At 39.8% G+C, this 26,043-nt stretch overlaps 1 protein-coding gene across 1 annotated transcript in view; it reads left to right on the forward strand.

The window, feature by feature from the left end:
* Positions 1-26,043, forward strand: part of p120ctn (adherens junction protein p120) — a 61,570-nt gene that overhangs the window by 15,066 nt on the left and 20,461 nt on the right. Inside the window, exons 3-12 of the mRNA XM_074102907.1 lie at positions 15,258-15,378; positions 18,911-19,036; positions 19,612-19,764; positions 20,078-20,166; positions 20,387-20,528; positions 21,100-21,196; positions 21,676-21,855; positions 22,556-22,737; positions 23,321-23,480; positions 23,806-23,995. Coding sequence (XP_073959008.1) covers positions 15,258-15,378; positions 18,911-19,036; positions 19,612-19,764; positions 20,078-20,166; positions 20,387-20,528; positions 21,100-21,196; positions 21,676-21,855; positions 22,556-22,737; positions 23,321-23,480; positions 23,806-23,995 — 1,440 coding nt within the window. The remainder of the gene's footprint in view (positions 1-15,257; positions 15,379-18,910; positions 19,037-19,611; positions 19,765-20,077; positions 20,167-20,386; positions 20,529-21,099; positions 21,197-21,675; positions 21,856-22,555; positions 22,738-23,320; positions 23,481-23,805; positions 23,996-26,043) is intronic.

Here is a 26,043-nt window from a genome sequence, read left to right on the forward strand (position 1 = left end):
CATAATAATATGTGACGTTGAAAAAGAGAAAAACAAATTAAAAGAAGACAAGAAGAGAAAAGCAGTAGATAGAGATTTAGAAATTGGCGAGGTGTATGTCAAAAACTTGATTAAAGAAAATAAATTAGCTCCAGAATTTACCTCATACTGTAGTCTAATTCCGAGAGCGTATAGCTTTAGTCCTTCACTCCACGATATGATATGAATCTTGACACCCTCAATTACTTGCATCCGTCACCACGCTCAGTGTAAACAAACTTTTATCTCCAAGCTCATAAAGATGCGTTATGCTTTTAATAGTTTGGCTTAAGGCGATAGAGTGGACTCCCAACGCCCTCCAGACGCGGTCCATCGGCAGTTTGTCTGAGTTAAGGTCGTTCATCTCTGCACTATCTGGATTACGCTAGATAATCGCAATGGGATCCTTTTCAGATAAAACTAGCATTACATTACCTACGTTATTGGAATGGGAGCTAAAGGAATGTAATCGGGTAGTTTTGAAAAATATTGAACGCAACTCCGCCGTCACGTCTAATTTGTTACGGATTGGATAATTTGTTTGTGCCTGCCTCGTGATTGGCGGAATTACTTGTCAGGATCGTCCGAACGGCAACTTTGAGTTGTTTGACTATCGGAAAACGTCAATTTGAATATCATCGATATCGGCAATTGCCGATTGCTTTCTTGAACTTTTTGTCTTCGCTCTTCGTTAATTCTCTGTTGAAATTAACTTATTTTAATTTCAATGGCAGTTTTGATTAGGCTTTAGGTTTAAATTTGTAAGTATTATAATTTTAAACTAATTCTGTTTTTTTAAACATGAACTTACTGGTTGTAGATTTCTTGAGGTAGGTAACCTAGTCTAGAGTTTAAGTTCACTGTTCTGCGTCCTTGTGTAAGTAAATAAACAATTTATCAATCACAATAACATCTGCTTTCTTTAATCGAAATCAAAGCGTCTCGAGTAAGCTGAATAAATTAAAATAGGCTAACTAAATCTAGGAAGCCGTGGTGGCCTAGTGGTTTGACCTATCGCCTCTCAAGCAGAGGGTCGTGGGTTCAAACCCCGGCTCGCACCTCTGACTTTTTCAAAATTCATGTGCGGAATTACATTTGAAATTTACCAGAGCTTTGCGGTGAAGGAAAACATCGTGAGGAAACCTGCACAAACCTGCGAAGCAATTCAATGGTGCGTGTGAAGTTTCCAATCCGCACTGGGCCCGCGTGGGAACTACGGCCCAAGCCCTCTTGTTCTGAGAGGAGGCCTGTGCCCAGCAGTGGGACGTATATAGGCTGGGATGATGAACTAAATCTAAATCATTTAAGTGAAAATATCTGTAATATCTACATGTGTGTAATATGTGTAATCATGTATATCTTAAGTGTAATTCTACCTAAACTAGCCTAAACCTTTACATGAGTCGTTATCGGCTCACAAAATCTGAACATTTTTTATTTGTAAATTCTCGAAATTTTCTGTACTTGGTGTTATTTAGTGGTGTATTTTGACTATGCAGTTTCCCGGGATAAAAGTATCCTATGTCCTTTCCAGGGTCTAAAACTATCTCCATATCAAATTTCATACATATAAATCGTTTCAGCGGCTAGAAAGATCCAGGTAGTGGATTAAGAACGTCTTATACAGAATAGAATTTAAGTAATTCCTAAATCTGTACTCGACAGGGTTAGCCCATAGATTCGAATATCAACTATGCTGTTTGTAGTCTTAACGTAGATTACACTAGCTTGGTAAAACCAATTGAAACTGCACTTCCTTGCTCGAGTACTAAGTATGAGCGTGACGGTGTGTACTGGCTTCCGACTGTAATAACGCCATTAGATGGAGATGAGATCAGTATCAGAGAGTAGGTGACTCGCGGTCTAGCTTGAGGGAATAAACTATCATAAAAGTCATGATTAGGATTAGATTAAACTTCAAGTAGGTACTTAGTCATATTATTGAACATAATCAAGGCACTATTCCTACTTCTACCGAAAACTATAATACTTCTGGTTTAATGATTGAATGATAATTATAAATGCCACTTACATGTTTTAGTGGGAGCTGGGTAGGAAGAAAGTGCATGTTAGTCTCTAAAACTATTTTATAAGAAAATAATGTTTACACTTACTTCTGTTTGCTCTCCTTAAATAAATAAATAAATATAATCTAACTAAGAAAGAATTTTATATATTAAAGTATCTTCTATTTGCTTAAAAATACCATTTGTTTGTCCTTTACCTCAAAAGCATAAATTCCTTGTAGCGATTCGGCGAATCGCATTTCACCTTGATCGTTTATTTATTAATTTTATTATTAGCGTTATGTCGCAATAGTTTATTTTTTTAGTCGCTATAAATTTGCAATTTTACCTCGATCGTGCATTTGGGTCGATCAACTTTTTCTTGTACCTCGTGGCCATAGTTACTTCCCCTGGACAACTCTTTAAAACCACGAGTTTCTATATGTTTTCTGTGGTTAAAATTCGTCGAGTATACATTTTTGTCATAGTTATGTACAAGCTCATTATTTTATAGACTATCTCCTAAGCATATTAGTCGCATATATCAAAGTAGTTTTTTTAAGAAACTCTGTCACTGTTGTCTCTTGGACAACGGTACAGAATAACAAACAAGAAAAAGTTGATTGACCCATTTAAGTATCGCATTGTGTCTCAATCGTGTTTTTTTAGTCGCTATTAATTTTAGTCGCATTTCACCTCGATCGCGTATTAGTGTATTTAAGTGCAAACATCAATTAACGCGTCAAATTAATTAGAGTCCTAAGCAAACATCGATCGCGGCGAAATGCGTCTAGGGTAAAGTACTACACAAAAAATATGATGCTTCAAATTAATTATATTATAATAATGTAAAAAGCTACGCGAAAAATTGCGTCAAGTATCGTACAAGATACTATTGAAATTTTGTTAGTTTGAGGTGAAATGCGATCCGGTGAATCGTTACATACAATGAATCTATGATTTTGAGGTACCTAAATAACTATCAAATGAAAAATATAGGCCGTTGTCTTTACCCGTAGATATCTACGAACACAATACATGCACATCTTTTTACTCTACACTTCAATGCATGATTATTCAGTAAAAGTGTGCGCAAGTCGAGTGACTCGACAAATATGCTTAATGGAGAATCATAGCGCAAACGAGCAAGATTGTCATTACCATAATCTGTTAAAGATTTCAGGAAATGACAAAAAGTAAAACGAGCCCCTTTTGTATGGAATGGTTGGCTTTATCATTATATTCTGGCATCGCCATTTGGAGTTTGAAGTGTTAAGTTTCTTTGGAGTTATCTTTGAATTTGAATTGTTCAAATTGAATCTTGCATACTTTGTGTTAATAATATGCTTTTCAACCAAAACAAAACAGTAATTCCAATGGTTTAAAACATGATATAAGTGTAGTATTTAAGTAGCACCAGAGTAAAGATTTCTGTACTTCGACTCAATCAACATGCAATTTCCATGCATTATTTACTATTAAGCTTCACAAAAACTCGCTCGACTTGCTCTAGATTTAAATAGAAAGATCAACACCTTTATCCTCTTAGTTCGTTTTAAATAAATGATTCACGGATCCAACAGTAGCAATGGCCTAAAAAATTAAAAATAGATAAAATAGGCGAATGGAAGCCCCGCCAACATTTTAGTCAGATAACCTGTTTTAATAATACACCTACCCGACTTCCTCTAGCTCCTGTTTATTCCCTGTTATATCTAAATACACCTATATAGTTACTGGCAACGCCTCATGAATTGATGATTCTCACATCACTAATAAATGGTCACTGTTTCCTAAACTCGGCGAAGACCACGTTATAGTAAGACAGACAAAACTTGTTATATTCTAGGTGCTGATTGATGCTACTAATTTACTAACCTATTCATGATCGGATAGGGTTAGTTTAGTTTAGGGATCATATTGGTGACTTGCAGAAAAATAAAGTATGCAATCGTACAGTCAAGTGCAAAGATATCGACACGGCCAAAGTTACAAAAATATGTATACACGACTTTATGCACTTAAACTTAACATTAAGCTCGTGTATACATATTTATTTTTGTAACTTTGTCCGTGTCGATATGATATCTATGCACTTGACTATACAGCACAGAGGATGATTTGTCTAGCCACCAGATAGATAAAATTAACTTGTATTAGAAGCGCTTACTAGAAAATTGTATTTACATAAATCCAAATTAACATCATGGAATGTAAACATTGAAACATGCACCTACAGATCTAGATGTATCTGTAGATGTAACAATAAAGATTGATTTCTACATTATTAGTTCAAGGCATATAATGTCATCTAAGTCTATCCTCTCAAAGAAATGGCTTATGTAAATCTTATCATTGTTTTCTTCGATTTCCTTGAAAAAAAGTATCGATTAGACGTCTAAGATGATAAGATGTACCATCAGCCAAATAAGTGGTCTACCAATTTTTAAACAAGTTCCTAACAAATATGTCGCTAAAGTCGAACTTTCAAGTTGACAGACACGTCTATTGGCATTATTGTTTTATGATATGCAAACGATTATCAGCTTTAGGGTGGTAGGCCACATATTTGGCTGATGGTACCTATCCTACAAAATGACGCTTCCAAATTTGTATTTATACACTTCCCTAATCCATTATCACTGTGTATACAGCTTTAAAGTCGAGCCTCCTTGTGACTCGAAAATTATTTGCCGAAACGAATTTGTCCGTTGCGCTACCAAGGTATGTTAGCTTAGGCTGTCCTGAACGTACCAAAGTTCGGTATGTATGATTACTTACCTGGATGTTTACAGCCCACATCGGAATCTGGATTGGCGCAGCTAGTCGACTATTTGTGAAATTTTAATGAACTGTTAATTAGATAGACCGTATGAGAGCTGCTCGTGGAATTTGTTATGGCCTCGAGATGAATCACGCCGGTATGTCCGGATTGAGACTGTTTCAGGGAACTGGCGAGGCAGGATACGACTATTTTTATGGTAAAAGAAGGTGCGATCTGGGAGTGTACAGGATTATTCTTAATTTAGTCTTATTATTTTGTATTATTATTATTTTATTCGACTGGATGGCAAACGAGCAAGTGGGTCTCCTGATGGTAAGAGTTAACCACCGCCCATAAACATCTGCAACACCAGGGGTATTGCAGATGCGTTGCCAACCTAGAGGCCTAAGATGGGATACCTCAAGTGCCAGTAATTTCACCGGCTGTCTTACTCTCCACGCCGAAACACAAGAGTGCAAGAACTGCTGCTTCACGGCAGGATTAGCGAGTAAGATGGTTGGTAGCAATCCGGACGTACCTTGCACAAGGTCCTACCACCTGCAAAATTCATCTTCATCATCTGTATTAACACACAGAGAGAGATTTTTTAAAATACAATACAGGAAAATACAATACAATACAACTATTATTTATTACACACCACAAATTTATAAGTATAGACATAAAGTACATTGGAGGTAAAGAATAGAAATGAACATTTAATAGTTTAAAGTGGGCCTCACTCTGCATAATGTTACGGCAAACCGCAACGCTGTTTTTCGATGGAACCCATTTAAAACTAAAATATGTACATAAAAACATACACTGGTACACACTGACGACACGAACGCCAGCGGAAAGTACTATTACTAATACAATTGTAAAAAAACCGGCTAAGGGCGTGTCGGACACGCCCAAAATAGGGTTCCGTAGCCATTACGATTACCCACTTTAGGTGCTATTTAATAAATACTAATAAAAAAATTAGCCGTATGTTTTGAAAGTTTATATATATACCGTCCTGAATTACAAATTTTTATAGATTTTGAGGGGGGGGGGGGACGGACGAAGAAAGACTTTAAAGTTGAATATTTCGCAACTATAAGGGTTCCGTGCCATTTTCGCCGGAACCGATAAACCTTTTGGTAAACTTCAAAACTTAAACTTCTTAACTCTTCTTACATGTTCAAAGTAGTTACGAGTTAATTGTAGGCGTCGATGAAAAATTGCAAAAGCCTCCCAACAAGTTACGGAAATGCATTTTCGATAAGATAACCGGGCGCCGATACGGAATCGATTTGTCATCTGATACTGTCGACGCCATTGTCCTTTATTCACCTCCCCTTTCTGTGCTCGACTGGCATTATGATACCAAGAGTTATATTCTTAAGGCGTATCTTAAAAATATTTGCTTATCATTACTACCTTTCTTGCATTATTTTTCGGATACAATCGGAGTGAGAGTTACTAAAGATTATATGGAAATTTCTGGTCACGCTGGAATGGGCAAATCATGTACTTATTGCTTGAGATTAAAACCAAATAATTGATTAATTCCGCCGTGACTTCGCGGAGGCCATGTTTACTATAAGGATTACCTCGTACAACTACACTTATAACGAAAAAGCGAAAACGAAAAATACAAACTGAAAACATGGATGCACAGAAATAACCCACGGGATCACGGGATGACCGTCAAAGCAATTATCTATTCTGTGGTCAAAGTAACAAATTTAGAGTTGAAATTAAAAATAGAAAGACTAAAAAACAATCATCACACTAATAAATAACTTCAACAACCAAGAAGAAAATATGGCTAAATTCTTTAAAGTATTTGTAGCTGTCGCTTTCACAATACCTTGCGTTTCGAGTGATTAAAAAGTTACAGTAAGAAAAGTCAGTTTCGTCCAACTGTCCACATGATATTAAGAAAGAAAACGTTTGTTCGTGACAACATGGTAAGAATGAATCAGAATATTGCGTACTTTATACGTATTAATGGTGATAATCGGAACATACTCTTCAGCTTGGCCGTTACAGCAGGGCAGGTAATGCGGATTCGGTCGTTGTTAGCTAATCGGTCCAATAAATCGGGCGGGAGACTCGCGTATGATTACACCAGCTCATTACAAATGTAGAAGTGGACAATTAACACAGTCCAGCCATGCGAATAATTCCAAAAGTACCGTACACATAGGAAAGACTCTATTATTAGATATGTAAAGGTAGCAGTGCGATATCAAATCAAATCACGTTGACTATTGTCGCAGGTTCATGTTCAGTTAGCAAGTTGTTACTTAACAGTTATGGCGGCCAAGTTAAACTTACTCCGGCATTATGGTTGGCAAACTCGTTAGGTTTAATTTGTTAATAGACTGAAGCACAACTTGGTTAGAGTTGAATTAGTAGTATCGGATTGCGTTTGAATATTTGGATTTTAGTATTGTAGCATCTTCGATATTTTCATAACTAAAGTTTAGCTTTCGCGTTTCTCATAAAGAATACTGGGATTAAGTTGATAAAGCTGGCGTAAGAAGTCATCGTCATTCTTAGTGAAATTCGCAGCTGCACTAAAGCCCATCAGGATGATTATAAAGCACTATATTTAGCGATGCGAACACTTTGGTAATGACTGCTCGCAAATTGATCTTAATAAAGACATTCGGATCCCGACACGGTAGCGGGAATTGCCTTTGTAATTTTGTATTAGTTGATGAATTTAGTTGGTAAACGATATGAGATTGCGTTATAGTTAAGAAATGGATCCAGTCAATCGTCGCCTTCGGAAGGGGTGAAGGGTGATCAACTTTATTGGAACCACCATCAAAATCTAGTAACAGAATCAGTATTTTACAAAAACATATTTCTTTATGAACATATAGTTTTCTACTTTTGAGTAAAGATGGTTTTTTTTGCACTTTGAATGATAGGAATGAAAAAAAAAAGCGTAGTCATTTTTGCGGAAGTGCCGTAAATCAAGGCAACAAACTGTAGGGAAGACAAATCCGTCCATAGAAATTCAAAATGAGTAATCAGTTAAATGAAGAATTTATGTATTTGCAAGTGAAGGACGGGTTAAGAAGTCCATGTGATTATTAGATACGAGATACTCGTATTTCCAAACTACGTATCGTATAGACATATCGCCAAGACCTTTGTATAGGACTACGATTTGACGACAAAGATTGTAGTTTTTGCCAGTGAACGAACCCTCTTTCTTCGGAACTTTGTTCAGTTTTACGGCCGCAAAAGTTCTCGTACTAAGCTTAATCGGTCTAGTGGCTTTCGCAAAAACGCCCGACATAACTTTCCTTCTTCATTGTATTAATGTATTAGCCTTTATATCAATATTTTGTATTATTAATTACTTCTTAAATCCGATTTACACATGCAAGAATAATGATGGTGCCAGTAAAGTAACATAATTATTATATAGCGGAGTCCTAGTATCACTTTGTCTAAAAAGCAGCTGGTCTAAGTAATAAAGTGGTGTAAAAAGTAACTCGTCCTAACCTGTTCGAGTCTAAACTTGAGAAAACATAGGTTAGGTTAGAGTTGCGTCTCAGCCACGCGGAATTGGAGCTCCGTCGACTTTGGTTCACAGAAATAGCGATGAACGGAGACCGTCTAGACACTCGGAGATTTTTTAGACCACTTGCCACTTAGACTAGTTGCTTTATAGATCACATAACATAATAAATAAATAAATAACCAACTGCTTTTTAGACGAAGTGATACCTATTGCGGGGTCGTTCTTATACCTATGTTAGCGATCGAACGCCGCTATGTACACTATATAATTCTAATTACATGATTATTCTTGCATATTTACACTGGCTGGGCATCCACACACATCTTGCATGTAAATCTTATGTCAATGCTCTCACATAAATTAGATTTTCTCAAGTTGTGTACGGATTCCAAGTGAATTTTCCCAAACTTCTAAGTCCTGCCAAAGTTATTTCCGGATTGTATAAAACATGGAGTAGAGGAAATTGATTACCTACCTGCCTGCGCAATTTTGTTTTGTTTTTACCAATAAATTATAAAATGGATTCAATTACGGTAGGTATTGCGTTCGCGCGACCGGGACAAGCCGCAACCCGTAAATATTTAACTTTTGTTACTTTTAATTGTCGCGTTGTTGTTATGCTGGAAACAGCAAAAAACGGCCAAGTGTGAGCGAACAGTTCCGTACAACCGTACTGCTTTATGTCTCGCGGGAACACCTTTATATTTAATTATCTTATTTTTATATTGTTTGTTGTTGTAGCGGCCCAAGTAGTACTCTGTAAAAGTGTCTAGTCTAGCTGTATGTGATAGTTCAAAAGAAACAGTCCTGTGACGTTTTGAAGGATAGACAGCGGAGTCCCAGTAATAGGTTTCCGGCGTCCTTTGGGAACGGAACTCTGAAAATATGGGTTTCGTCATTGTTCAGGAATGTAAAGAGTTTAAATATAGAAAATGGGTCATTATAACAAAGGACTTGCCTTTAAGCCAATTCTGGAAGCCTTTGGAAATTCATTACTTAAAACAATTGGCATTTGGCAACTACATGGACTGACGACAAGAGGAGGCGAGCAACTGGTTGATGCAATTGGCGAGTTTTTGTTCATTCTAAGGCAGACCTTGTTCACCAGTGGCCGGCTTCTGGCTGATGACGATACAGTACAATACAATAACTCTTTATTGCACACCAACACATAGCAAACAGTACAGAAAACAGGTATATACACAGAGACTAAATAGCCCTATTTAAAGAATAAACACTTTAAACCTGATGTTATTTTATTTGTACGTCAGCAAATACATTATATACGTCGATAGTTCTAGACCGACTGCCCCAAACTCTGTTATGTCATATATTTTAAATTGAAGTATATTCACGTGTTCGAAAGAATATACTATATATATATTGTGGATCGTCCGTCCTTAACAGTAGCAAGGACTTGCAGGGTTAAAGAGAATGCCGTAGAGAAGATAGAGTATGATAATGATGAATTGGAAATCATCTTGTTCTCGCTACCATACGGTCTTGCTTATAAGGTTTGCAGATGCAGGCAGGGCATGTCAATGGCCTCGCGCAACAACCAAAGAGAAAAGCTTTTTCTCCGATGTACATAAATTGTATATACAGGACTATGGCCACGCGAAAATCTACCGCCTTGAGCCTATCAGTCGAGGCCACTGCTGAACGTTGAAGTTGGTGACTAGATTTTATTCGGCACCAAGTGCAAATGCGGTCGAGTAGGCGGCATGACACCTAAAACACGAAAATTGCCGATGGCTATTGGTACCGCAGATAGCATTGTACAATGTTTACCAGTCTGTCAACTTTGTCCTGTATTCAAGGCATGGCATATATCAACTAATTTACTTGTCTTAGCTTCTCAAGTGTAAAGTTTGCGTGGAGAACAATACGATATACTGTGTTGCCTGCAGTTGATGATACATACCGACTAAGTTTGGCGAATGCTTCCAACCACACCCCAGTTTCCTTATATCTTGTTATAACTAGGGCAATTAGGGTTCCTTCTGAAGCATAATTATTAGCTTAGGTATGGTGTAGAGAACTGTGTTATGTTTTCGGCATAAATAAGCTGCACAGAGATCGACTACGGCACTAGTGTCGCGAAATAAGGTCATATCTCACTCAAAATTTAATACGAGGATTCGATCTTTTTACCAGCATCCTCCACAACACTGTGCTCCATGACACTTTTCGCGAGACTATAATGTATTCAGCATACCTGGATTCGTCCTTCTGTAGGTTCCTGGTTCTCACTGGATCTGCTTCACAATTCTGTGTTGGTATTATGTACAAGCCGGTAATCTCCTTCCACCACCTGCATAGATTATGGCCAGATGAGTAACCCTGATCACTCATCTGGCCCAGAGAGTCACGATATGTCCGTGGCGCCTCTCGGTGCACTACTTCTCGATTAAGTTGCAAAACATTGCTTATATCAGAACGGCTAGACTCTTTCAGTGTCACAATGTTACGACACATATAAAGGACCTACAAACTCACTCTTTAGGTACGAGGATATAACTGGACGTCTCCAGGATCGTGAATACCGAATGTGGAAAACTCTCGCTGCAAAACAGTAGATACTTGGACAAGTGCGTCACGCCAAGATTCTAGACATCCCAGATCTCGACTCCCGGTTGGAGACGAGATATGAACCCTGGGAGGACGGTGGGGATGTAGGTAGAGTACAGTAAATCTCAATGAGTATGTATCCCACACCGGTGTGTGTGGGCATTCGTCCTAGTCCAAGCTGGAGCTCCATCCATAAGTATACACAAGAACAGGTACAGTGTCATCATCATCATCCCAGCCTATATACGTCCCACTGCTGGGCACAGGCCTCCTCTCAGAACAAGAGGGTACAGTGTACACAACACAAATAGACGTAGCACCGAAGAACTCCAGGGAGAAACTACACCGTCATACGGATACTCAGACACTTAGAAATACTCAGCTTTCGGAAGGAGTTTGTTAAATGTTTTTAAGTAAATACCCAATTTTAAGAACCTGAATATTTACACGCCGCAATAGCGACAGAATATGTGATACTACCTACTAACATAATATCTACTCTGCCTAACATGTTCTTGGTGAATAAAGAATTTGTTTGTTTGTTGTTTGGAGATCACGTCGTCGATGCTTGACGATTTTCACGAACATAGATTTACAGATCATAGACATAACTTCTATAATTCGGTGTTGCCATCTATCTAAAACACATAAGGCAAGGCACTCACCTAGAGATTCGCGCCTGCCGCGACAACTAGCATATTCAAGTTGTGATAGGTTAGAAATTACAAAGCACTTGTGAAATGTAGCGGACACTCATGTTAAAATATGATAAGTACCAAACAACCGTCACAGGAATGCGAAACCCTTTACGCAAGTAAACATTTCTCATACCAGCCACAATCAATCAATATGGTCATTGCCTGACATACATGTTGTCACGATGTAAACTTAAGGTCAAACCTCCCCTCAAGAGGTCTGCCCTTGACGATGTTTTTTGATAGAAGATTACCTACCTAAACATCTATCCGTTTTAGAAATAGGATCAATGTACTATTTTTTGCAATTTGCTGATTTGCTAAAAAACTTTTATAATGCCAAGTGGTGAGTCAATATTGGAAAGCTATGAGTTTATTTAGTTCTTAAGAAAATCTATTTTCTCAGTAAGTGATTGTAAATCTTATGAGAAATAAATAATCTTAAACCTTATTAAAATGTAGCTTTGAGAAGTGTCCCCATGCTGGGCAAAGTTCCCCCCGGTTCGTCGCACCATCGCCTCCTGGTCCAACAGCGTAGTAAATTAAAGCACTTCTAAGTCGGAAGTACCAAGTCTGCATCACCTCAAGGGAAATTGGTCCCCTCAGTCCTAGTAACAGGTAAAAGTCCTGACGAATCGATACGATTCGGAGCCGAGTTTCCTAAACAAGATTCCAATCGATTATGTGTCGCATTTTGTATTTTTAGTCCTGAAATATCCTAATGGCGATCTCGCTGTTCGTTGCAAACTCGGTTTTGTCCGGCGCAAAAAGCGGAAACGCCACGTGAAATATAGGTGACCCCCGGCGTGTATTGCAATTTCATTTAAATTAGGTTAGGTCTCGGTTTGGGGTCACGTGTTCGGTATTGTTATTAGTGTTTTGTTCTTCCCCTTTACATTCGTTTTTGCGTTCCAGTTTCAATCAATTTACAGCCTTTTTTTACCTAAATGTCGGTCGTATTTACGAGTCGGTACGTACGAGTGTTGCCATACTCTCCGGTCTCCGGACAAGGAAAATATATTAACTTTAACACGTTCGGCCCCATTGACACAACGTCTGTGACTTTTTAGTTCTTACTCCTACGCCAGTGACACGTATTTGTGACTGCTGTGGGATATGCGCTAAGCCTAAGAGTTTAGTGGATCGTCATATTGGGCTCCGGCAACGTTCCGCTAAGCCCTTACGCTATGCCCAGCCTTTAGAAGGTACGAATTTTTTTGACACGACATGCGTGCCACTGGCATAGAGCAAGAACTAAAAAGTCACAGACGTTGTGTCACTGGCACCGGAATGTATTACGTCTGTGACACGTATACGTGTCACTGGCTTAGAAATGACTGTTGTGGGATATGCGTAGGCATAGCGTTAGAGCTTAGCGAATCGTTGCAGGGGCCTAACGTGTTAATTAGGTGCCTGTGTGCCTTACAAATAGTCTGATGCCATATTCAGATCCGACACATTTTACGCATTATACTTCCACGGATATCGTAAGGGCGTCCGACACCGATATCAGGTCGGATAATGAGAATACTCTCCACTTCTACGACTTATAACAAGTTGACATTTTAATTTGCTAGTTTGTAATTGGACCGGTACTCCCGTCCCCTAGAGAAATCCATGCACAGTCAATATTCCTTCGCGAAAGGAAAAATATCATTAGATCATTACTTATAGCAAGCATCGTTCCTCTAAATTAAATTACTATTTTTCCTTATGTAGGTACCTATCAGTCTTAAAAGATATTATATTTTTACGGGAAAACGGTCTGTAGTCTGCCGGGTTTTCAAAGACATGCTAGAGATACCACTCAATGGAGCAAACCACAATAACTTGAAAACATACAGACAATCACTATGTTGATCCGGATATGCTGTATAAGTCTCGTCGCCCATAAGGCTGCGTTTCCACCAGAGATGTGTGAGGAGCAGATGAAGAGAAGCAAAGGTGTTTCTATTGGTTCACATTACAAACATATTCCTCGCGACACATCCTCGCACATCTCTGGTGGATACGCAGCTTAATATTACGCCATTGGCGACCGGATGGCCAAGTGGTTAGAGAACCTGACTACGAAGCTTAAGGTCCGGGTTCGAATCCCGTCCGGGGCAGATATTTGTATGAATAATGTTTACTTACCTAAGTGTTCCTTACAAACTCAAGTTTCTTTGTTTCAATTTGGAGGCTTAGCAATGGACGCTTGATGGACAAGGCATTAAACGATTGCTGATAATGTGGAATTACATGAAAAAAGAAACATGTTATTATAGCTGTACATCTTATTGTTACTTAAAAAAGAGTACCGGTGGCCTAATAAATTAGACCCAAAATCTACTGTATTGACTAGATTCATGCATTTATTTTAGATTCTTACTGACGTAGAAAGACACATAAAAAACAAAATTGCTTCAAGAGTTTATCTTCGTACCAAATTCCAAGATCCTAGGACTTGGAGTTCACTATTCCAAGGGGTATTAGATCGGAGTATTTGATGTTAATTTCAGCTTGACACCTCTATAAAAGTATCCTAACAGACATACTGACGGATGAATACCAAAGTGATCCTATCAGGGTTCCAGAGTTTATCCTTTTGAGTCCATCAGCTGAACCGCTTTATGCACCAGATTATGTACTTTGCCGTGATGCCGACGCTTCTGTATACAGACGCCCATCGGCATTCGGCATCTGAGAGGAAATCGAAGTAAAGAAATAAAAAGTTTGCTATCCTAAAACCGACAACAGCTGAACATTCTAAAAGTTAAATGTAGGCTTACATTTACCACAGGACATTCTGTTCAGAATATACTTACCATGGTACATCTTCATTAGAAATTGGACGCCTATTGGGGTCTGCGGCATTAAACTAGGGTCCACCAAGACACCGATGGGCATCAATGGCGCTGAATGGGTTAACCATAACCTTTTAGATGACTTGATTACGTCTCACACGCTTAACCCGTCATAATTAAATTTTATATTGATCTACATTATTCTCAAATTGAAAGCACGATGTACTTTAGATGCGACAGCCGATACCAGAGTGCCCGGACAACTTCATTAAACGAGACTCAATTTAGTCATTAAAGACATAATTGATACTAATTGAACGAGTGTGTTAATTCTGGAACGGTAGCTGTTCACAAATTGCTATTTTGGCATAATACATGGTTGTTAATTTTTTTATAGTCGTGTTTATGTTATAATTGAGTATTTTCGTAGGATGCTAAAGTTTTATAAGGTTTTTATAATTGTGATGGAAATATGAAATGAGTGAGTCCTAAGGAACCTCGCTCGTTCTGACCCGTCTGATCCCATAGGAATATCGAATAAAAAGCAGTCTTATATGTTACTCCAGAAGGTCCAGCACCTATATTGTCTAACACTTGCTGGAATCACAATCGTTTTCACGTTAGCGCGTTATACAATACGGCCTCTGCTTTCTACGTATTAAATTCCATCGAAATCCACTCACTCGAAGACTCACAAACTTTCGTATTTATGTTATTCAGCATCACCCCAGCCTACATACGTCCCACTGCTGGGCACAGGCCTCCTCTCAGAATGAGAGGGCTTGAGCCGAGGTGCCCACGCGGGCTCAGTGCGGATTGTGCGGATTTATTTTGTTACTAGGTTTATATTCAATAGCTTTAAATGCTTGTGTATGTTTGTTACAGCAACGGGCCGGTGGAGGGCGCGTACGGTCCGCAGCACAGCCCCGTGTCGCGCTCGGACGCGTCCACGGAGGACGCGGAGTTGTCCGCTGCGCTCGCGCACCAGCATCACCTCGCTATGCAGGTATACGCCGCCGCAACCACAGTTTTTATATAATAAATGGCCATTTCAAGAATAGTCATTTCAAGCTGTGGTCATATCAAGAAGTGGTCCTTTTTATGGGCATTTTTCATTATGGTCCTAAGTTCCCGAAAGATTGTCCTTAATATAAATTAGTGTAGTTTGACAAGAAAAAACACGCTTTTGCGGTAAATGTCTGACCATCATCAGACCATGGGGACCACTTTTACTCAAAATACACCCATAGACCATTCTAACAAGGCCAAACACGGCTAGGTTGTGTCGTTTTATATTGGAGTTCCAGCGCCTGCCTGACTGCTCCATCTGATCTTGAATACCATTCTTAATATACCCTAATTATATTTAAACAAACCCAACCCAACTTACAAACGTTTATCTTACTTTTTCTCCAAGCCACATAGTTTAATAACAGTGTAATCTCTTCTTTCTCGCTTCCTCGCACAGTTAAACGTACCAAATGCTTGATTTTACTGGCACGTCGCTCATATTTCTCGTGTAGCCCAGCGACAGCGAACAGGCACACGAGCGATTGACCCCTGACCTAAATCACTCCAAAAATTACTAGAAGGTAGTTAAACTTTGACTGCAAGAAATGTAGACACGATCAACTGGGATGTCTTGCGAAAAACCTTTTTCTAGCGGCAACACATGTGCGTATGATGAATTATGACAAATGATACGTAATAGGTTTCGCCATGGTAAATTCTGTAGTAAATAGATTGTCAGTTAAAGAGTTAATTCTAAAATTAGATTTCAATTTATTACCTGATGAATATTTACTCTTTAAACAGAGACATTCAAAAGATACTAATGGAATAGTCTGGGGTTGGTATTAATTCATTGATTGTTCATAAAAAAGTCTGTAGCGAGCTGGCATTCGCCGCGGCGATTGCTAATCTTCAAATGAGCTCCATGTTTAGAACTTGACTTAATCACCCAACTTCAATGCACTTAAATAGTTACAACTGGCGTGCCGTTGGCTGCAGCGCCCTTGTCGTATCGACCGGAGGCGTCATCGTCATTCCGCCAAGTGAAAAGACCCTTTCCTGGGCCATAACAAGTTTTATTCCCCCTTTTATAGCGTAGAGGTACGAAGGCGAGCCCTCTGCGGCGTTTTTTCTTATGGCTTTAACACGCTTTAATTTCTTCGCCTAACTATACTCGTAGTATCGGCTTTCGCATCACATGTTGTTTGATCTTATTACGTTTTTGTCTTTATCAATCAATTGTATCAGTCCACATAAGTAGCCCTTCAATTTCTGCTGCCGATTTTTTGCCAGTCTCATCCACAGCTTTATAAACGACGATAACTAACTATCTGATTCACTAGCACGCCAACTCCGTTTTCTGATTTATCGTTCATTCCATCCTTCTAAGTAATAGAGAAGAAAAGAGACAAACGAGATCCCCATCAGCCCACCAAATGTCATCTGACTAACGAACCTAGTGTTTTGCCTGTTGACTTTTGATCTATGACCACCGTTTCGTAATTGTAATCGTCGTTGACCATTATTATTACACTTTCAAATACACGTATAGTTTTAACATTTTGCTAAAATTGCGTCGTTCTATGTACATGGGTACATAATTTAGCTGTTGTCATTATAATTTCGCAATCTCTTGCATTCGCTCCAACTCGCATAATGACAGGTTACATCCACTATTTATTTTTACAAGCTTTCTTTTGCGCAACATTTCTACGTTGCAACTTGATTGCTCTCACGACTTTCTCTCTTCTAATGAGCAAATGACTAAACAGAGTGTCGTTTACGTTAGTTTTTATATGTAAGATGCAATTATATAAAGTGCTCTTCTTATATAATTTATTGAATCAGGCGTTTCTTTGCGGAGGTCCATATCCATGAACTATAGTAGATCGATAACCAAGGGTGGAAAGTGACCCATTTCACCCGAGTTAGACACTCTACTTTTCATTTCGACTGTGAGGAAAGTAAAATACTACAAAAAAGTAAGAATAATAATAAATTGAATTTACTTATATCCAACCCCCAACGGTACCTTTTCGACTGGACACTTGCCACGGCCGACTATAAAAAAAATCGAGTTGGTCACGACGACCAAGGAGCTTATATACAAAACTGGAGGTTGAACGCCGAACGAAGAAGTTTTACCTTTATTACTTATTTATATATTCCATCTCTTTCTTTCACATTTCACGAATGACTTCCATCTCTTTCTTAACCTGACTAAAGAAAGAGATGGAATATGTTCGTGACGTAATAAAGATCAAATTTCTTGTTTCAAACGGATGTTCGGCGTTCAACCTCCAGTGTTGTATATAAGCTCCTTGGTCACGACGTGCATCTAGATGGCCATACCGAAACGTGAAAAAAAGTGTCATTGACGTAACTCAATTATCTTGGACTCCGTGGCTAATCGAAAAATTAAAAAAAAAAATACTTTCCACCCTAGAGATGAAAACGCAATTTTCCACCCGGCTATCTACACATGAAAATTCAACTTTCCGAACAGGAGAGATGAAAAAAGAATTTCTTTGCTCACCCGCGACCTTATGCTTATGCAATATATTTATATATGTGTTTATGTTTATGTATTATAAATTTAAAATACAAACTGAAATATAGATGCACAGGAAAAACAGAAAAATAAGACCATCACTGGACAAATAAGGACATCATCCGTCAATAAAAGTAAAAGTAAAAATTTGGAATTGAAATAAAAAATACAAAAAGATTCCAAAAAACCAATTTAATTTGATCGCTTAGTAACGATATCTCTTGTCGGGTGAGCGGTTAGTTCCATGGAGTGCCGAAAAAGTTTCTCGATGAGGGCTACGGCATAGATGTCGCTAGCGTCACTGCTTAAGTGACTAAGTAAGAAACAAACAAGCTGAGATATGAGGTGCATAGGGGAAATTCGTGTCGGTACCGTTGACCATCAGTGGTGTAGCGGTATAGCACGCGGTACGGATTACCGAGGACCTGGGTTCGATTCCCAGTGATGGTCTTATTTTTCAGTTTTTTCTGTGCATCTATATTTCAGTTTGTATTTTCAATTTAGGTTTTACGGGATGACCGTAAAAGTAAAAATTTGGAATTGAAAATAAAAATACAAAAAGATTCCAAAAAAACAATTTTATGTATTATGTTTGTGCTCTTATCGCTGGTTGGTCCGAAGAGCACATTTAATGTATTTTTTTTGAATAATGATACTTATTTGAAGTAGATGATAGACGGCGCATGCTTCCGTAGTGTTAGCGATAAACAAATTCATCACAGCCGTAGTCGCGGACAGCAGCTAGTCTTTCATAAGTCGTTAAATGATTTGTATTTATTTACCAAGTTATAAATAAGACGATGTTGACATAAAATGACTAACAAGTAAACTGTACGTATACGTGCTTTCGTATACCTTAATTACGACTAGGAAGTCGTAATGAAGGTATACGAGAGCATCAACAAATAACCCTTCGCTTTTGATATTTATGTTTTTTACGTATAACTAAATTTTAAAATAACATGTTTGCTTACAGGCTGGCGAATACCCGGGTGTTGGCACGGGCGTTGACCCGGACTACGGCCAGTATGTGTCGTCCCCGGCTGCCCATTATAACCACATGGGACATCTCACCATGGCACCCTCGCAGAAGTATCCGCACGTGAGTATTAGCTTGAGCTCTGGCTGGCTAGTTGCGACGACGACCAACACGGTGTAAAATACAAAAAGTTGGTGTGTCTCACATTGCACCTTCGTATAAGTTACAAGTACACTTGATTATTATAACCGGAGGCTTTCTGTCACACGGTATGGAGTGAGGGTAGAAAGAGATGGTGATGGATATCGCGAGCGCCAGCGTAGCCCAGTTTTAGACTTGCAAAAAAAAAAAAGTGCAATTACCATGTTCAGAGTTAATCTCTATTATGTATAAGGAAGATTATTTATTGATTTTGTTACTTTTTAATAAAATCCTCTATTTATTTGAGAATTCTAAAAATCCTGAGATTCCCCGAGATTTCCTAAATCCGGCCGGAATCCTGAGAAGAGTATCAAAATCCTGAGATCGCAGGACAAATCCTGAGATATGGTAACCCTAACTGCATGTTGCCGTGTTGCCAGTTGTGGTGAGGGAAAACTCAGCAACAAGTTGATTCAACAATGTTGCTCGACTAACGTTTACCATGAATTATGGCTTCAGATTAGGTGATTCACCTACTGCAACGTTTTTGTTTTCAGGTGATGGATTCGGTGTCGGTGTCCGGCGGCGGTACGTACGGTGCGACCGGCGGTCACTACGGCACGTACGGGCACTACGGCACGGCCGCGTACCCCGCGCAGCCAGCGTACTTGGTGGAGCCGCCGCCGCAGGTGCCCCAGTACATCGGACAGGCGAGTGCTGCCTTAAGACTAAGCTAATGTTTAACACCCGCCGCCCCTGGTGCCATAAATCGTGGGCCGATATTCTATTGTTGCGCCTCTATAACACAAACGTTATAAGTAAATTAAGATTAGAAGTTAAGCAATTAATTTGAACAGAAATAATTTTCAGAGAAATAAACAGTTTTTTTTACTACAAAAAAACATAAAGCTTGAATGCCGCGCGTTTCCAAATTCTTCTTTCGTTCTCAAATAGAATGCTTGTCTGAAACCGCCCTTACGTCCGACTGCACAAAGTGTTGAAATTGTTATTGTCTTCTTTCAGGAGTACGTGGAAGGCGGTGGCAGCGCGTCGCCGCGAAGCGCCTCGCCCGGCGCCTTACCACCGCAACATAATTTGCATCTACAACAAAGGTACGGCATGTACAAGGAAGCTATAGTAAAAACTACTTGATCTTTAACCTTTTGAACGCCACAGTCGGGAACACACGACAGCTGAAATTCGTGTCATAGGCGCCATGTTGGCATTTCGTGGCATTTCAGTGCGTGGCGTTCAAAAGGTCATTATTACAAGTGTCAGTACTTAATAGATTAGCCATTCGTCATGTCACACAAAGTTACCCGTCCCCTTCAGGTACGACTCGGCATCGCTAGAACAGATCGGCCGCCATTACTGCGTGACGTCGCCGCGCGGCGAGTACGCCGCCGACGCATATGGCTACCAACACTATCCCGCGGCGTACGATACAGCGCCTCACCAGCCGCCGCAGTTCAAGGTTACTATGTTTTATTTAGGCTCAAAATTTTAGGGATATAGGGAACCGTTTGTGCGCGAGTCCGACTAAGAGCCCGTTCCTACTTGTCTTGTGTCGGATCCGTTTCATGTCAGATGTCAGTCATTTCTATGGAAAATCGTGTCGGGCAAGTGTGAATGCTTTCATATAAAATGTTCTGCCTTTGTTCTGATTTAAATCCGGGCCCGACATCCGACAAGTGGGAACCAGCTCTAAGTACGCACTATCTATGCGGTAAACCACACCGTCCCTCTTCATAGTATTGTTTGAGAAAGAGATGGAGCGCCATAACCGCGCGGTTAGCCGCATAGTGCGTACGTGGCCTAACCTTAGGCCGTATTTTATTTTATATTGAAATATTTTAGCAAATTTTTGAAGAAATCAATATTTTAAACCATATTGAAACAGTTAAAGAGAACATTGAAGAATTTCAAACACAAATTATCTTGCAAGAGCCATAGTTTGTAGTCTGAATGGTTCAAGCATTTTCTATGCCCAATTTGTAGAGAGGATAATAAATAAATATTATTGTTTTATTTTTTCTTTATTTCAGGACTCGCAGAATGGACTTAGTTTAGGCAGCGCCGGTGGACAGTCAATGTACGGCGATGAAGAGGAGTTACAAAAACAGATGGCCGGCATGGCGTTAGGTTAGTAAGCCAAAGTAACTTGCATCTCTTCAAAATAACTTGACTGGATAGCCTAGTGGTTAGGCAGCTTGAGGTCCCTGGTTCGATCCGGGCGGGACAGATATTTGTATGAAAAATACATAATACGCTCGATTCTTGGATGTTTAATATGTCATTTAGAGCCAGCATTAGCTGGCTGTCTTACTCTCCAATCTGGTGGGCTTATTGCCTAACGTCCCACCATTTCTCTCTCTTTATCATCTTCCTAAACCGTGTGACAGAAAGAAATGGCAAAAACGATGGTGATTTCAAGGGGAATTAGACAATAAGGACGCAAAAGATTTACGCACTGCTATTTATCTACAGGATTAGAGTCTTGCTTGCAGCTTTTTTTTATTAGCTTATTGTGGACATAGGCCTCTTGACTAAGTCTGTCCCAATGCCAGGCGAATTCTGTAAAGAACAAGCTAATTATCTAAAAAAAAATTTTTAACCTCCAGTTCACGGAGGGGTCGGGGGTCGCGAGGACGGCGGGGGTCTCCAGTGGCGCGACCCCAACCTCCCGGAGGTCATCGGCTTCCTCAACTCTCCCTCCGACGTGGTCAAAGCTAACGCGGCGGCCTACCTCCAGCATCTCACTTACATGGACGACCCCAACAAACAGAAGACGAGGAGTCTAGGTAATTTACCTTGTTACTTATATCGCATAAATGGTCGCATTCAAAAATGACAGTTTTTGGAAGCTAGTCCGTGACATTTTGTTTGGCGGCTGCGCGGTGAGCGTTTTTGTCTGTTCATCCAAAGATGTGAATATTCTGTGGGATTTTCAAAATGTGAATTCTATTGGAGTTTGCAAGTTTTCGTTCTAGCGAAGATTATCGACAAATAAGCATCTCATATCACGTAGCGTTTGATTGTTTGCATCTAAAGCCGTATTGCCTAAAGCCGAGTTGAGACATGCAAGAAAAATTGTGCAAGTTTCATTACATTTCGAGGCTGTAAAGTCAACGAGTTTGTAGAGGTCAATTGAGCGCCGCAATGAAATGCAACTTGTACGATTTTTCTTGCAAGTCTAAACTTGGCTTAACACACGGGCGCTCACGATCACAGTCACAATATCTTTCTGTCTTCATTCTATAGGTACTCTTTGGCAGACAGATGAAAAATCGATTGCGATTCCGACTGCCTTAGAGAATATTGCCTCATTTGCCTCTTATCTACACAGCTGCATCTTATCGTACAGTCACCAGCACCAATATCTGACACAACTCTATTCCTGGAACCGGCAGTACTGTATTTTTTTGCACGTTCCGCTGTGGTAGATATTAATGCGGGTGTCTGTATATAATTTGCGACTGTATCACACAATGATTTTCGCAGGCGGAATCCCACCTCTGGTGCGACTGGTGTCGCACGAGAACCCCGAAGTGTGTCGCAACGCGTGCGGCGCGCTCCGCAACCTGTCGTACGGGCGGCAGAACGATGAAAACAAGCGCGCCATACGCGACGCCGGCGGCATCCCCGCGCTCATGGCGCTGCTCTGCCGCGCTACTGACTTGGAGGTACTTAACATAGCCAAGATTTATTTATTTATTTACTAGCTGTTGCTCGCGACTCCGTCCGCGTAAAAGATTCTCTCAGATTACCGAATATACACAAAAAAAAACATAAAAATTGGTCAAGCCGTTTCGGAGGAGTTCTGTTACAAACATTGTGACACGAGATTTTTTTATTATACTATAAAAGTAGTAATAAAATTACAAAATATAACAGAATGAATTAAATAGTAATATTCCAAAAGAAGAAATTTAAAAGAAAGAAAAAACAAACCGAGTTAAAGTGACTGAACTTAAAGCAACAGCAGTGCTCGGCGACTCCATACTACTTTCTCAATTGGGGCTACTAATACCGACTGGTAAAATATAGCCGCAGTCAAATGTGAATGTCGCACTGGTTACGCGTTAGCAAACATAGTGCTGAAGCTGGTTTTCACGAAGTGGTTATAAATTATTCATCAATTTAAATCTGTTTATGTTTACATTATTTTGAATTGTTATAGTGACGTGACCCCACATGAGATATAGCTGCCCAAGTTCATTGTTTACATTATTTTACCATTCATAAACTTTATTTGTTACGCAACAGGTGAAAGAGCTAGTAACAGGTGTAATATGGAACATGTCGTCATGCGAAGACCTGAAGCAATCAATCATAGACGACGCGGCGCAAGTCATCGTCAATAAAGTCATCATACCGCACTCTGGATGGCATCCCACCAACCCTGGAGACACTTATTGGTCTACGGGTAAGTGTTATCATATCACCATAAAGTATGAATTATAAGGGTTTCTATCAAGTATAAATTTTCATCAGATCAGCGTTGTTGTACGTATCCCGTACGGTCATAGATGTATTATGATATTGTACCGGATAAGTCGCGTCTTAAATCGAGTTTGCTCGACATGTTTCTGGCTAATTCGTAGCCATTCTTCCTGGGATCTACGCGACTCGGCGGCTGCCGCAACACGCTCTCACACACGCACGCGCGATTTAAGACGCGAGTTATCCGTGAGGTATTGTCATGTTCAAAAAAGTCATCGATATATAACCTTGTGTTGTGTTGTTGTCAGTGTTCCGCAACGCGTCGGGGGTGCTCCGCAACGCGTCGTCGGCGGGCGAGTACGCGCGGCGGCGGCTGCGCTGCCTGCCCGGGCTGGCGGAGGCGCTGCTGCACGCCGTGCGCGCCGCCATACAGTGCAACGCCATCGGCACCAAGATCGTCGAGAACTGCGTCTGCGTGCTCAGGAACCTCTCCTACAGGTGAGCGCAGCGCTCGCTGCTACCATACTGTACAGTCAACCGTACATATTACCTTTGGTTATTGTAACACGTATTCGTATGACTATGTTGCGCAAGCCTTTGCACACGCTTGCAATTTACTTTAGCATAACATTTAATACCTATCAATAAATCAGTTGTCATTCAGCACTCACCTCGGTCGTTCTCATTTTAGCATCCTATCAGACCTATCATCTATCATCGGACATTATCATCTTATGTATATCAATTATCATCAAAGTAGTGTAGCCTAAACCCCTACATCTTTTTGGTCCTTCAAACTTTTGACCTAGTGCGAAATTCGATTAAATAAGTATACTTATTACTCGTGAGTGCATCGCGCGTAGGTATAGTGACAAGTAATCGAAGTGACTCGTACTTAGCTATCATAAATAGTGAGCGTAATAGTTCACCGGTACCAGCAATATACTTGGGCACAGCAGCTCAAAGCATCAGTTTATCATCATATCAGCGGGAACTTCGTGCAACGGTAGAGAGTACAGCCGCGCCAGCTCCTCCAGCAGCCAAGTATTCAGCATATTATCAGCGACAGCATCTTCAGCATCATAACAAGTAAGATCGTTCTATTTATATCATAATAATGGAAACTTTACTCGAATGTCAGAAGGAAATCGTCCAAAGCTTCAGCAAATAAGAATCAATTTCAGCAAGGATTCTGCGACAGGAAGACATCAGAATATTTAAAGAAACGGATTGACGCTCTAGATCAGCTTTGGACAGAATTCGAGGGAAATAATACTATTCTTACCGGATATGACTGTCAAAATCAGCCATATTATAAAGACAACATATATGAACAAACGAAAATTAATTATCAGGCAACCCGTAAGCTTTTAGCTTCTTATGGCAAAGAAGAAAAGGCTACGCAACCATGTGGCAAGGCTGATGAACTGTTGATATTACAAAGAACAAATTTTCGGGCACTTTTAAGATTAGTAAAGAGCATTAAAGTTGACGAGATAACAGAAAGTGGGAACTGATGACGAGCTCCAAATATTCAGTCATTGTGGGCTAATATAAATAAACTGCATCTTCAAATAGATAACATTTTACAAGGTTCGGACGCTTTCTATGATGAAGAATTTAGTAAGCATGAAAATCATATAAAATAATCAAAAGAGACCTTACACTAAACTGTGTTCGACAGCTCACAAGCAGCAAGCAGCACCTCAGTTGGAGATACCGATCTTCACAGGAAAGTATACACATTGGCCTACGTTCTACGATTTGTTCTGCGAGGCGGTACACAATAAAAATCAATTCAAAGGGTCAGAAATGCAGCACCTGAAAGGCAAGCTTAGAGGAGAGGCGGAACGTCTTATACAACATCTCTACATATCAGCCGAAACTACGATACGGCGTGGGATATCATAACGCGACGTTACAACAACCCTCAAGTTCTATTTACTAAACACATTGAAATATTTTTGAATCAACCTACATTCACAAGCAGTCTGCGTTTGAATTGAAACGTTTACACGACACTTCGATGGGTGCATCAACGCGATCCATAATTTGGGAGTGGACACCAACAATTGGGACCCACTTTTGGTACATATTTATCAAAGAAGCTTGATTCCGAACCCACGGGGACTTTAGAGAGTCTCGAAAGGCACCTAGGAGTTACCATCCCTGCACGAGTTCATGGATTACCTCGAGAATAAATTTACCGCACTAGAACCTATCAATCAAAGAAGAGAAAGGGAACCTCTCCCGGTAGCATCTGCATCATCGCCGAAAAGATTTTCTATATATCAAAAACATCAATGAATTACAAGCCAAATAATTATCAAGGAAACCGTATAAGTCCTATCAAGCAGTCCCCGCATACACGAGCCACTGTCCATTGTGCAATCTAGGTCACGATTTGTACACCATGCAGAAAAATTCGTCAGCATGTCAGCGGAAAACAAATTGCGAGCAGTGTGCAACACAAGGTTTGTCAAAACTGCTTGTACAAACATTACGAAAACGAATGCATTTCCACTAACGCTGCAAAGAATGCAACG

Source organism: Choristoneura fumiferana, chromosome 19, assembly GCF_025370935.1.
Source record: "Choristoneura fumiferana chromosome 19, NRCan_CFum_1, whole genome shotgun sequence".
NCBI lineage: Eukaryota > Metazoa > Arthropoda > Insecta > Lepidoptera > Tortricidae > Choristoneura > Choristoneura fumiferana.